We start from the raw sequence: 12,463 nt of genomic DNA on the forward strand, positions 1-12,463 counted from the left end.
GTTAGAACCATTAATACAGAAATTGGAAAAAGGACATGCTTAATAGTGGAGGAAAATTTTGGAAGAAGCTAAGTTACTGCAGAAGCACTTCGTTAAATTTAAAATTACGGCTCAGTTCTTGACAGCACTAATGCCTGGACAGAGATTCTTTATGGACTGTATAGGTTAAGAGATCATGGCATTTCATTTAGAACATTTTTTAAGTTTGCAACAACTCAACATCACAGTTGAGTACACCCGAAAGCACCACTCAACAGGAGCACTAAACTATTACAAATCTTATCTTCTTAAATCTTAAGTCTACCTGATCCAAATTATCACTATAATTCTGCCTGGCAAGGAAAGAACAGTAGTATGTTTGTATGCCTGGCAGCATTATGTCATGACTTCTTCAACTGAAATAGATGCCTACAAAGCTCAAATTCAGCTCCCTGGCACATATATGGATATATCATGATTTAGTCTAATTGCATCTCCTAAAGCTCCTTGCCTTTCTAGCTCGAAGAACAGACCATATTCACTCAGCAAGCTAGTCAATACTTCTGCTCTATGCACACACTTATAAGCCTTATTTACTGCAATTCAGAGTAGAGAGAGACTTCACTAGTTTTCCGATTTCCAAGGTATCCAAACACTGAGGGGAATAGCTTTAGTTAGATCACGCAATTTGCTACTGTGTTTTTACAGAAATATGCTGACAGCAGAACAACAACAAGACCCAAGCTTCAACTACAAAAGTGAAGAGGAATTTGTCCTTGTGGACAAAATCATCTAGTTGATTTCCTTCAAGGTGCATCTCATACCACACACTGCTATTTCCTAGTTACCTCTTTCCACATACACACCTCTATATTCTTGTCTCCAGCGTTTGGTGCTTTTCTTCTCACATCAAGTATTCAGTCAGTCCTAGCTTCCATTCACACCAGTTTCCCCCTTTGTTTTGCTGAGCCAAACCTAGTTTCCTCCTTCCAACTTTTCAAAAATAGTCTTTATCTGACAATCTCTCAGCTTTCTCCTAGAGCCCGTACCCGTTTTATCCTCACACTGAGAGATTTTCAAAATAGCCTTTTGTTATTCCAGTAACTTCTCCACCATTGTCTCTCCTTTTCCAACAGCTTCAGTCTACCCCAGCTCCTTACTGGTTCTCAAGCTCGTCAGAAACATACTTGTTACTTATTTCTCTCTTTCCTACCAGCTTCCATGCCTAGTTGCTTTGCCTACTGGCTTCCACCTAGCCCTCCCTCCAAGTTCTCAGCATCTGTGGCATGAAACCTAGCCTCAGCTTTCTAATTCCAAGTCACTCTTTTCCTCCCTTTGTGGTTCCAATTTTCAATTCCTCCTGTAGTGAGCCTTCAGAGTTTTTAGCCACTGTGGCTAAACAAGTCCCAAGGCTTCCCAAGAAGCCACTTCTACTGTTTGACATCAATCTTTCCATCTTCCACTTCGTGTTCCCTCCAAGCGCAGAATTTCACAATCAAATATCTAACATTTCACAAATTAAGTACAGAATTTGCTTGTTACAAAGAGATCTCAGACAGAAGCTGACAAGCCCTGCACTAGAACAAGGTACTCCTGCCTTGTTCGTAACTGACCCTGCTTTCAGCCGGAGGCTGGACAGGATGACTTTCTTACGACCCTTTCAACCTAAATTTTCCTAAAGAGGGATTTGTACAATAAGGATTACCAGAGGTTATGGAATAGAGCTGTGTCTTTAGTAGAGACATTGCTCAGGCACACAAATACCAAAGATGAAGCAAAATAAATTGGCAATTTGATAGCTATTTTTTACTCTGTGTTCTCAACTATCAGCCAATAGGAAAGAATAGCAAGAATTTTTAGTGCAGCCCCCAAAAAAGGCACCTTTTAAAAACAGTCTGGATCTCAAAACAGGTATAGATTTGGAAATCTGAATTGGACTCCTACAAATTTCCAGTCCCTCTTTTTCACTTCAGTGGAAACCACATCACATTTTAGATAGTTATATGTTTGAGGAAGAAAGGTTAGAAACTTTTTCTACCACATATAGTTAGAGCAATGACAGCTATGAAATGAACAATTTCAGAATCTATTGCTTAAAAAATTACTAACATTACATTTTCATCAATGTTTAAGTGCCAAGGTAAGTAGATTTTTACTATCAATGCCAATACTTTAAGAGAAAATGTATTTATGTTAGGTGATAATTGATAGTGCAAGACAGTCAGAATAAGAAGAAAATACCAGTATGATTCTCTTTAAAATATTAAAAACTCTTGTGTTCTGACTTTAAATGACCATAAGTCATTCATTGCTTACTCTGGTCTATGCTTCATCAAACATAATAAAATTGGGTATTACTTGCATGGTTTTCCTCAGTCTAAAGAGGCTGGAGACATCCACTGAATTCATTAGTTATCTATAGGGTATTTAACTGTTCCCCAAATAGATCGGTTTTGAAAAGCCTCTTGCTGAGGCATATAGTCTGATGCTTGACTAAATAAACAAAAAAACCCCAAGCCACCACAAATCCAAAAGACCTCTAATCTGTATAGGAAGAATTAGCTAAATTACATTTTCAGTGACCTAAAAGAGCATTAATATCAACTAAAAATTTTCTCCATTAACCTAGTCATTTTCATTTTACCTACCTAATGTCTTTACAGTATAATGAGGACTCTCCAAAACAATTCCTTCTTCTGTGTCAAATATTGGATTATCTATTCCAGTTTTAGGAGGAATTTGTGCTAGTTTCTTTAGCCTCATGGAAGCAGTAAGGTCCAGCTCTTGTTTCTTTCCCTCTTCTTCCCGTCTGCGCCTTATGTCCTCCTGCTGCTGACGGATTCGCTCGAGTTGAGCGCTTCGCCTCATGGGCATCATCCTGGAGCCCAAATCCCCAGGGCAATCAACAGCCATTTCTCTGTGCTTCTGAGGTTCCTCAAGAGAGGCCAGATCCACATTTTTTGCTTCGCTATCAGAATCTTCTGTGATATGTCCGTTCATATGAGAAGTTGTCATGACTATTTGTAATTATGCTTATCCTCTTCAAACAGAAATGCTGCTATTAGGACAGTTTTCGTTATGATATTGTGTAAAATCCATTATAACTTCAAAAATATTTCCCTTCCATCACAAGATAGTTGAAGAGACATCCAGGAAGAAAATCTAATGAAAGATATTCAAAAGAATTAGTGCATTAATAACTGCATTAATAAGAAAACACTGAGGACAGTCCTCTGGGTCCCCAGACATCAGAACAACGGAACTTGTCCTCCACATTCACATAGTACTTTCTTCACCTACTACAGAACCCTCACAAATCGGTTTCACACATTTTAGTAAACTTCACATGCCAGTGTTAGAAAAGGTGTACTGTTCAAACTAATGTTCAAGTCTTACGTTTCCTGGTCAAACCAGTGGAGATTCTAGACTTAACACACACAATTGCAAATCAGTAGCTTTCTTAAATTCCCACTGTTTTAATTTATCCTTTCATTCTTTAAAATTCCAACACAAACCATGCTTACAATCCTACGAACACTAAATAGGAATAACTTGTTATACGCAACATGTTCATAAGAAGTTTAATTTATTAAACACAAGTAAAGATATTTGCATTTATTGCTTATTAATTGAGGCATTTTTATGTAAACATTGCTTCCCAGGTTCAGTGAAGACAGGTCTGGCACAGAGTTCTTGCAAAAGATACTATCTAAAGCAGTCTGGAGCTGCACTTACACAATTCCAAGTATGGATAAAATCCTAGGATAAGAGTTGGACAGTTCTTGTTAGCAGCTACTATTAATACTTCCTACAGGTATGCATTAAAGCAAAAAGGATTAAATACAAGAGTAAAAATTGTTGTGTGGGCGTACAAAGGTGTAGATTTGACAGAGAACAATAATTAATTTCCACAGTCAACTAGTAACATTCCTCTATGCTCCTTATGCCTTAATCTGGTTTCTCATTCCTGATGATTGAGGCTAAAGGACTTAAGCGTCCCGACGAATATAACCACTCAGCTCTTAAATATAATACACAAACCAATGTGGTTTATACCACATTGCCTTTCTGTATGACAAAGCCAGTGATACGTTATCATCGATATGTCCAATTAAAAGGTCATAAAATTAATAAATAGTTGTGTTACCAATACACTTAAGTTTTCAAGTTTATCTTTTTTTTCCCCCCCCAAGTTTATTGAGAGGAAATACTACAAAATATCTCAAAGTTTTATTACACATTGGAAGTGCCAAGATTAAAAAAAAGATATCAAGCAACCAACATTCTTAAACCAAATGTTCATGTTTGGAGGAGGAAGGGAAGGACGCTTATGTTGTAATTAAGTTGAAAATTAAATATCAATAGTACTGTCTTGGAGGAGCAGCAACAGAAACTCCTACACAAGTTTCTGCCAGCTTGCAATTCTAAGTAAGTACAGCTTTTCATTTCATAAGGAGTAGTATACAGCTACATATGGCAACACCAAGCCAATTTTCTTTACTTACTTCCTGTCTAGCCACTATTACCAGGTATTACTAAGATCTTCCAAGAAGTTCCAATAGTAGTAAAAATTCTTTTTTGCCTTTGAAAGATACTTAATTGCACTGCACTGATACGTAGAAGTTATTTCAATGCTCAACATTCCCACATTCAGAAAAATTCAGGCAACAAAAAAGGGCATCAAAAACTGCACAGTAGTGAGGCTGGCACTGCAAGTACTGTACAATTTCTTGGCACCTGTAAAACCTTCAGTTGGCACTTTCTGAAGCATAAAGTCACATAAAGTTCGCACTCTGACAGGGTTATATAAAGAACCATATCAAAAAGTGGTCTCTGAAATTCAGAGAAAGGCAGATAATTTAGCAAAAGGATCCTCAGAAAGCCACATTTCCTCTTCTGTAAAGGCAACTTCATTGTACAGAATTACCAATGCCGAAAAAGGAAGTCTCATTGGGTACAATAAAATTGCAAACAGCACTAGTTTAACTGTGGGTGGAAGATAATTAAAATTCTTTCATCCACATCATATTGTTCATAGCTTGCCTGAAGACTAAGCCTTTTGAAAGTTACATTCATCTATTATCAACACTGACTGACAAGCTGAAAGAAAAATTACATTCCTCAGTCCATATGGTACAACTAACAGGTGTCTAAACAATTTGAGGGAATGAATAATATCCATTTACTCAGCACTAAAGAAGTCAAAAACACTATCTGAGGATATGCAAGAAGTAAAACGCAACTGTAAAGATATCATCATAGTACTCAATCATATGTAAGCTAAGCAACATCACATTCACTAAAGATAAAGAACCTACACATCAGGAAATGAAGTTGCTGGCCAATATTTAATAACTGATCAAAAATATTTAAGGTGAGATTAGCCACATTCCCTCCACCCAACTTAAAAGTACTAGCTACCTAAGAGAACGAGTACCTTTTGAGATTAAGGCAGAAAAAGGGCACAACAAAAACTCAAGTATCTGTACACAGAATAAGAAGGTTTTAAATCTCTTTAGTTTAGTAATAAGCAGTGAAGACCACAGAAACAAAAATATAGCCTGAGGTAAATATTAGTAATAGGCTACCATTAGTAACATTGCTTACAGTTTCAGTATAAGCTCCATGCAAGATGCAAAAGGGATATAAATTCTTGAAACAGAGTAAGGAAGACATTCAAATAGCCTGTAGTAATAGCTGCTCACTCGCAGTATTTGAGAACTGAGCTAAGTCAGTTAAGAAAGAAACAAAAGCTACAGAAAATTAGAGTTCTCTTGCAGTCACACTGTAACAGTAATATTCAGAAAATTGACATCAAAATTTAAGAGAGTTTTAGGAGAATTTTAAATAGAAAGTATTTTTGATATCTGAGAAACTTGGATGTGTCGAAGCAAGCAATAAGCAGCATAAAGTAATCACGCTTGGATAATACAAAAGATGGCTTATCAGGCAGCCTGAAATTTGAGGTTAACAAAACACCCAACCCACTCCCCAAAACTCGACCCCCCAGATATAACCAGTTAGTAATCCATAAAAGCAGAGGCATGCTGCAAGTCTGGAATGCGGGAATGACTTCTTTTAATCACAGAACTTCTGACACCAGGTGACCCCTTCCAAACCTAAGCCCACTGTTCCTTCTGCTTTCTCAAGTCTGCTTCAGGCATCACAAATCCTCATCTCCAACAGTTTTGGAAAAATGCTGCTGTCCAATTGCAACAAATGAAACTTCAAGCACATAAGGAAAACAATTCACATTAGCTCTGAAGTCCCTCCCTACACTGGTCCTAAGGAATTTAAAATCTAAAATATGACACTGATAAAATGTTAACTTGGTCCTCAAATTAAGGTGTGGTGTAGCTGAGGTTAAAAATAAGATTCAGCTCAAGGCAGGCATGAGGAACAGAAAATTGTAACAAATAAGCATGGCATCAAAAGTCTTTCAATGAATAATTTCAGAAACAGTTTTCTTGGCTTTTCCTTCTGAAGGTTTCTTTTGCAGTTTTAAAAATCCCAAGATAACAACAATAAGGGAAGGCTGTTATACCAAGTCTGTCCTCTGCAAGTTGTGGATCATCCAATAAAACAGCTTTTCAGCCCAAGAAAAGCTCATTTTGTTCCATTAATTTTTATACTAAGGAGGAGAATTTACAGACATCCTCAGTAATGACGATTTTTACTACATCATATGTAAAATATATAGGATAATATTTGGAATTGGCAGATTTCTTTTCCACTTTAGAACTTGGTATTCGCAACTTCTATACTCTTTACACATGTACAAGTCTCTGTGTTACACAGAGTTTGGTTGCTCAAAGTTTAATAGAGTTAAATTGTGGCTTTGACTGTCTTCTTTTGAACTGCAGTTATCTAGCAGGGAACCTTAGCGTTTCTACGTAGATCTTTCAAAATAAAGCAGATTTATGACTCGTTTCTGTCCAAATTTGTATCAGAAGTCTTACCAATATGGTCCTAGAGGGCACATGTGAAAGTCTCTTCTTCACAGATTAACTATTCAAATTTTCGCGCCACAGAAGAGTTTGTACAAACTGCTAACATAAGCACAGCTATTGAAAAAGGGCATTTCAGTCACTCTGATCACCATCAGGCACCACACAAGAATTTCACTGTGAAGTCATTAACTGTAGACAAACCACACTTCTAGTGCAAGTTCAAAATAGCCACACGAAAGAAAAAACACACAACTACTGTCTTGTTAACTATACCTACTGTTCTAAAAAATACTGTGTTTTACAAGTCACGAATCATTCTTCATATTGAACCTAACAATGTCAGGCTTCTATCATCTCTTTAACCACCCTGAATATTCTAAACAAAGCACAGACCCTAAAAGCTCTGTCAAAAACCAAATACACAAAACTGCAATCATCTTGCTGTGCAAGACAGATGCTGGTATAAAACATATACTAACAGAGACAGAAACAGAAGTGCTGTAAGGTGGTTTAAGTTTTCACTTGCTTCCTCGGGACTGTGGCTGGTGTGCATAGCAATCCTAATTGCTTTAACAACTGAATTCTGTACAGTACAATTAAATTTCTTTTGCTTCAGCGGCTTCCAAAGAGCAAAAATGACATTTTCTGGAGGCTGAGGTTTTGTGTTACATTTCAGTGGTGTTTAAAATTCTTTCAATGCTAGATGTATGATTAGACTTGATAGTTCCCTTTTTAAAATTCATTAAAGCTGCAAATTCTGAATGACTGCAAGGGAGTTCAGCGCTCACCTCCAACTGAATTTCATTAGTTTTGGCACAGTTGAGAGTACAGAAAGCCCAACCTACATCTGTAATTCTATTATAAACACAAGAAATACATATTTAACATCAGGTACAGCACAAAGGATTTATCAGCTGAAAGTCATATACTATGACAGACACAGTATATTAAAATATTCATTAAAAGCAACTGGAAAAGGAATTCTAGGTTGCTGAAGTTAACAATTAAGTTAGATTAAATTAAAGGTAGATTAAAATCACACACAAGATGCTTCCTGGTATCTGAATTACTAACAAAATACAAGCATAAAATTAGGCCAGAGATCTCTACCATGTATTATTAATGACTCACATAACGGTGGGCCTTGCGGTATTTTTACTCAGTACTTCAGATTTCTAAGCAAGCAAAACCTAAGTCATAAAAAAAATCACAAAATAATAAAGTAAAACATTTTAGTAATTCCACAAATGGAAGCTCAGTGTAGAAAACAAAAATCCCAGTTTTCCCTCTATCATGTCCCAATCACCATTTGTTTCTTCAACAGTATTTCAGTGAACCTACAAGATTAAGGGACTCGGTACCCAATAACGTTAAGGAAAACACAACACAAACCATGTTGCACAGCGTAAAATTACCCACTACTTGATGAGAGTTACAGATTGGAGTTTAGGGCAAAAAGTGCTTCACAGATATCTCCTATGGAGCTTAATAGTACCTGAAATACCTAATACAGACTGGGTCAGCCTGATGTTTTTCAAAAGCAGGTAGGAGTTACAAAACCTGACACCTTGATAGTATTTTTCTTAATTTAAAAAATTCTCTAATAGAAAAAAAAAATCTCCCTAACTTTGCAACACATTCAAGACTGCAACTTCTGGTATGGTTTGTTTGGGTTTTTTCAGTCTACAATATTTTATATGACTTCCTCAAATTAGATGTTTTATCATAGTCTTGATACTGGAAGAAACTTCTTCTTTTAATATCCAGCTGACTCTTATTTCTAATAATTTCAGACCAGGGTTCATTATAAAACCTACCAAGCACCGTAACTCAGTTCAACATGTGTATTTCAAAGGGCTTTCAGACATGCCAAGAGGTTTTAACATTCCATGCTCACTTAAATGTGCAAGATATGTGGATCAACAGGGTTGATAAGCCCTCATAAGGAAAGTAATTTTCATTTAGTGCTTTCTAAGTTACATTTGTACAAGAGGAATAACAATGTTAACTCACAACATTAAAGCACAGAGAAATAGATGAAACAGAATTCAGATGCTAAGGTTAGATTCCAGTTTTATAAACCATATAAACAAATTGCGTGACATGCCAACATGGGAAATTGTAAGCACATTTTTAAATCACATTGGTAGCGCATTTAAGAACTGTGCTCTATTTAAGATGCATTTAATTTTAGTAGGTTTGTTTATCTGTTGATGCAGTGGCAACAAAGTCACAGCTCAAGAACTGGCCAGTCTACACTTTCAACTTCAGAAGATACAAGGCTTACTGCCTACAGAACAGATGTGAACAAAGTGTTTGCCCTGAAAAACATGGACAGATAAGAGAGCACATCATGTCAATCACTCTGAGCCACATCACTCAGACCTCTCTCCAGCAACTGCACCTTTGCAGTAAAACATATTCAAGATACCTGCGTACAAACTATATGGAATTACGACACACAGAGTATATATCGTAATTTCATTCTGTATTTGCACATGACGAACAAGAGAGTGGATTTTAACCTGCTTCATTGCTGAAGCATGAATTTCTTTCTAAGGTACATCCAATGATTGTTTTATATAAGTTTTCAGTGTAATAGGACACTCTATTCTTGTCTCAGTCACTGTTGTAACTTTCAGTCATGTCAGACTACTAGATATATTTCTAAAAGAGGGCACATTTAAATTAGTTACCCAGTGCGATAGACAATGGAGTTCAGATAAACAATTCTTGCTGCCTCAAAATTAAAAGCAGAAAGGGGAGATTCGTAACTATCAGTAATCAAAGTACTCGTCTTCACTGCCAAACGTCCAAAATAGCAGCCGGTCGCTCATCTGGCCCAGGGAGGTGATGTTCGCTCCCCCTCTGGCTCCTCGGGTGCCAGGGCTCCCCCGGGCAGCAGCAGCAGCAGCCCCCCGTGGGCAGGACTCGGTGCTCCCCCCCTCCCCGGACGGGAGCGGGAGCGCCGCGGGCTCCCATGACGACAGCTCTGTCAGCTCCGCCGCGCCACTTACATCACGCACCAGCCGCGCCGCGTCACGCCACGGCTCGGCTCGCTCTGCTGCTTCTCGCCAGATTCTGAGCCCGCGGCAACCCGTCTCCCAGCCCTGTTACAAACAGAGACGATAACTCAAACCCCTCGTTTTGTGAGTTCTACCAAGGCGGGTCAGCAGACGGCTAAAATCTCTCAACGCGCAGCGGTAATGATGCCAATAAACCTCTGAAGTGCAGCACTGCAACTGTCGGTTCTATTTACGTCAGCCATTAGAAAACACACAGCCTGAGTGATCCAGGTGAGTGAAATCAGCTGAAGGGATACGTCGGACACACTGCCGTAATTACTTTCAATAATGTATTTTATCTCTGATAGGTGTAAATAAATTAACGCCCCTTAGAACGAGCACGAGCTAAACTTTAAGAAATCGAACAGGCTGATTTTTATAAAAGAAATAACACAGCAGTCATAATGCAGAGGGAGGAACACTTAAATCTGATTTAAATTCTCACCAACCTCTGTGAAAAACACACCTTGCATGCCCTATTAGCAGCAATCTTCCTTGATCAGTATCTCAATAGCGAGCTCCTTTAATCAGTTAAAAGCAACAGCATAGGTCAAGTAGAACCACTGCACAAGAACATTTTTTTAGTCTTCACAACTCTGACTTTCCACTGCAATATAAATGCTTTTTTTCCTCGGTTACACAAATAAATAAGATCCTTCCAAAGTTGACCAAGATTAAAAACAATTGTTGAAAACACTAAGGATAATCATATTTCTTAAATACCACAATTCCCTTTGTTTTAAATATACACTACCACTTACACATCAGGATTGTGGCAGGGGGGTTGGAACTAGATGATCTTTCAGGTCTCTTCCAAACCGTTCTATGTTTAGTTTCTACTTTTTAGACAAAATGAAAAATAGACATGAGGTGGAATAAAGTTTCAGCTGGAGTGACTACAGACTTATTCGGGAGGGGGAATGACAATGGAAATAAAGCAGAGCAGGCTTCAAGAAACTTACTGCTAAAAATCACATCTGGATAGAAAAACTTGAGACTTTTGCTAAGGTCGTTTAACCATATTTTTAAATTCAATAATATAGTATTTAACTTTTGTTTACATTTTGCCATCTGTATCATCAATAAAGCTCTGACATAGTTTAACACCTTTGAACACTTAGGAGGAGCAACTAGCACCGACAAGACCTAAATTCTGCTTTAGGTGAAGAGCACGGCAGAGGGCAGCCTCTACACCAATTAATGGAAACCTGAAAAAGAGAAACACGCTCAGTTTCAAAAAGTAGCTCACAGAACGAACCAGCACTACAGCTCATTAAATGGTCCGACACCCACTTTGCCCTAAACGGGCCCACAGATTTACTACCCTGGGATCCCACTAGGGCTTAGATGAATAGGCTACAACTATGCATACATTTGAATACCTAGCTCTAATCAATTCTTTAGCATCAACGATCCCTGTGACAAGAAACATTTATTTTATACATAGATATGAGTGGATAACATGGATGTCTACTGGCTGCAATGAAAAGATGACAGAACAGTGAAAGAAAAAAAAAGAATTATCTTAATTTATCAGTTATTCCAAACGTTTAGAAACCTTCAAGCATAACAAATGAGTAAAGAAATTCCTAGAATTCCAGGGATTGTTAACAGATCTCACAGGACAGCCAGAAGCATGATAACAAGACAGTCATTTCTTATCACCTATTCACAGACAGTTAAGACTTCAGTTTTCATTGTCTTAAAAGTAAACATGCCTGTCCTTGCTTTAAATAGTGGTCATATTCTCTGTGAAATTCAAAATACTGCTGCTATTTCAGTTCTCTAATAAAATTCCTCCACCCCATTCAAATTGTATCCTTTTTGGCTTGGGCTCTTGCACCCTGGTCTCATTTCAAACCCTGTATTTTTTACCATGTTATTTTTAATGTCAGTGCTTGCCACTGCTTCACTATGTAAAACATAGTATTAATAGTAAACGTTCATGAGTACTAGTATGTAAATGACATTTTCACTTCAGAGAGGTGATTAAACAAAACTATACTAATCTCAAATTAAATTGAAGAGACCATGTTCCATAATTTACATCTCATCTGACATTCAAATTCACACAAAAAGGCATTAGTTTAGTCCTCCACAGCAAGTTGTTCTTGATCTGTATTTACAATGTTCTAGGGAAAGAGAAACCTTTTCCTTATTGCTTTAATATTCCAATACCAGTTGAATCTGATAAACACGTTTAGAAACATCATCTAAAGAAAAGGGGAAGACAGATACAGGCTTTCATCTAAAAATGCTAAAACATTAGCTAACGGTCTTCAAAGAGCCTAGATATAGGGACCGTGATTGTTCTTCAACTTTATAAAGTTGAGATATAGGCTGCACAAATTCAAAAAGCAAAGTCTCACAACATTATGTAACAAAGATACATGAGCTAGTCTCTTTTATGTGGCCTTCCTCCTTGGGCTCTCTTTTCAACTCTGTTTTGCAATATTATCTGAACAGGTG

General features: G+C 37.5%; 1 protein-coding gene across 1 annotated transcript in view; it reads right to left on the reverse strand.

Moving 5' to 3' along the window:
- The window catches only part of PALS1 (protein associated with LIN7 1, MAGUK p55 family member), a 55,772-nt gene that overhangs the window by 23,882 nt on the left and 19,427 nt on the right, over nucleotides 1-12,463 (reverse strand). Inside the window, exon 2 of the mRNA XM_086613733.1 lies at nucleotides 2,628-3,141. Coding sequence (XP_086469859.1) covers nucleotides 2,628-2,994 — 367 coding nt within the window. The 5' untranslated portion in view covers nucleotides 2,995-3,141. The remainder of the gene's footprint in view (nucleotides 1-2,627; nucleotides 3,142-12,463) is intronic.

This window comes from Tauraco erythrolophus, chromosome 6, assembly GCF_009769465.1.
Source record: "Tauraco erythrolophus isolate bTauEry1 chromosome 6, bTauEry1.pri, whole genome shotgun sequence".
Classification (NCBI taxonomy): Eukaryota; Metazoa; Chordata; class Aves; order Musophagiformes; family Musophagidae; genus Tauraco; species Tauraco erythrolophus.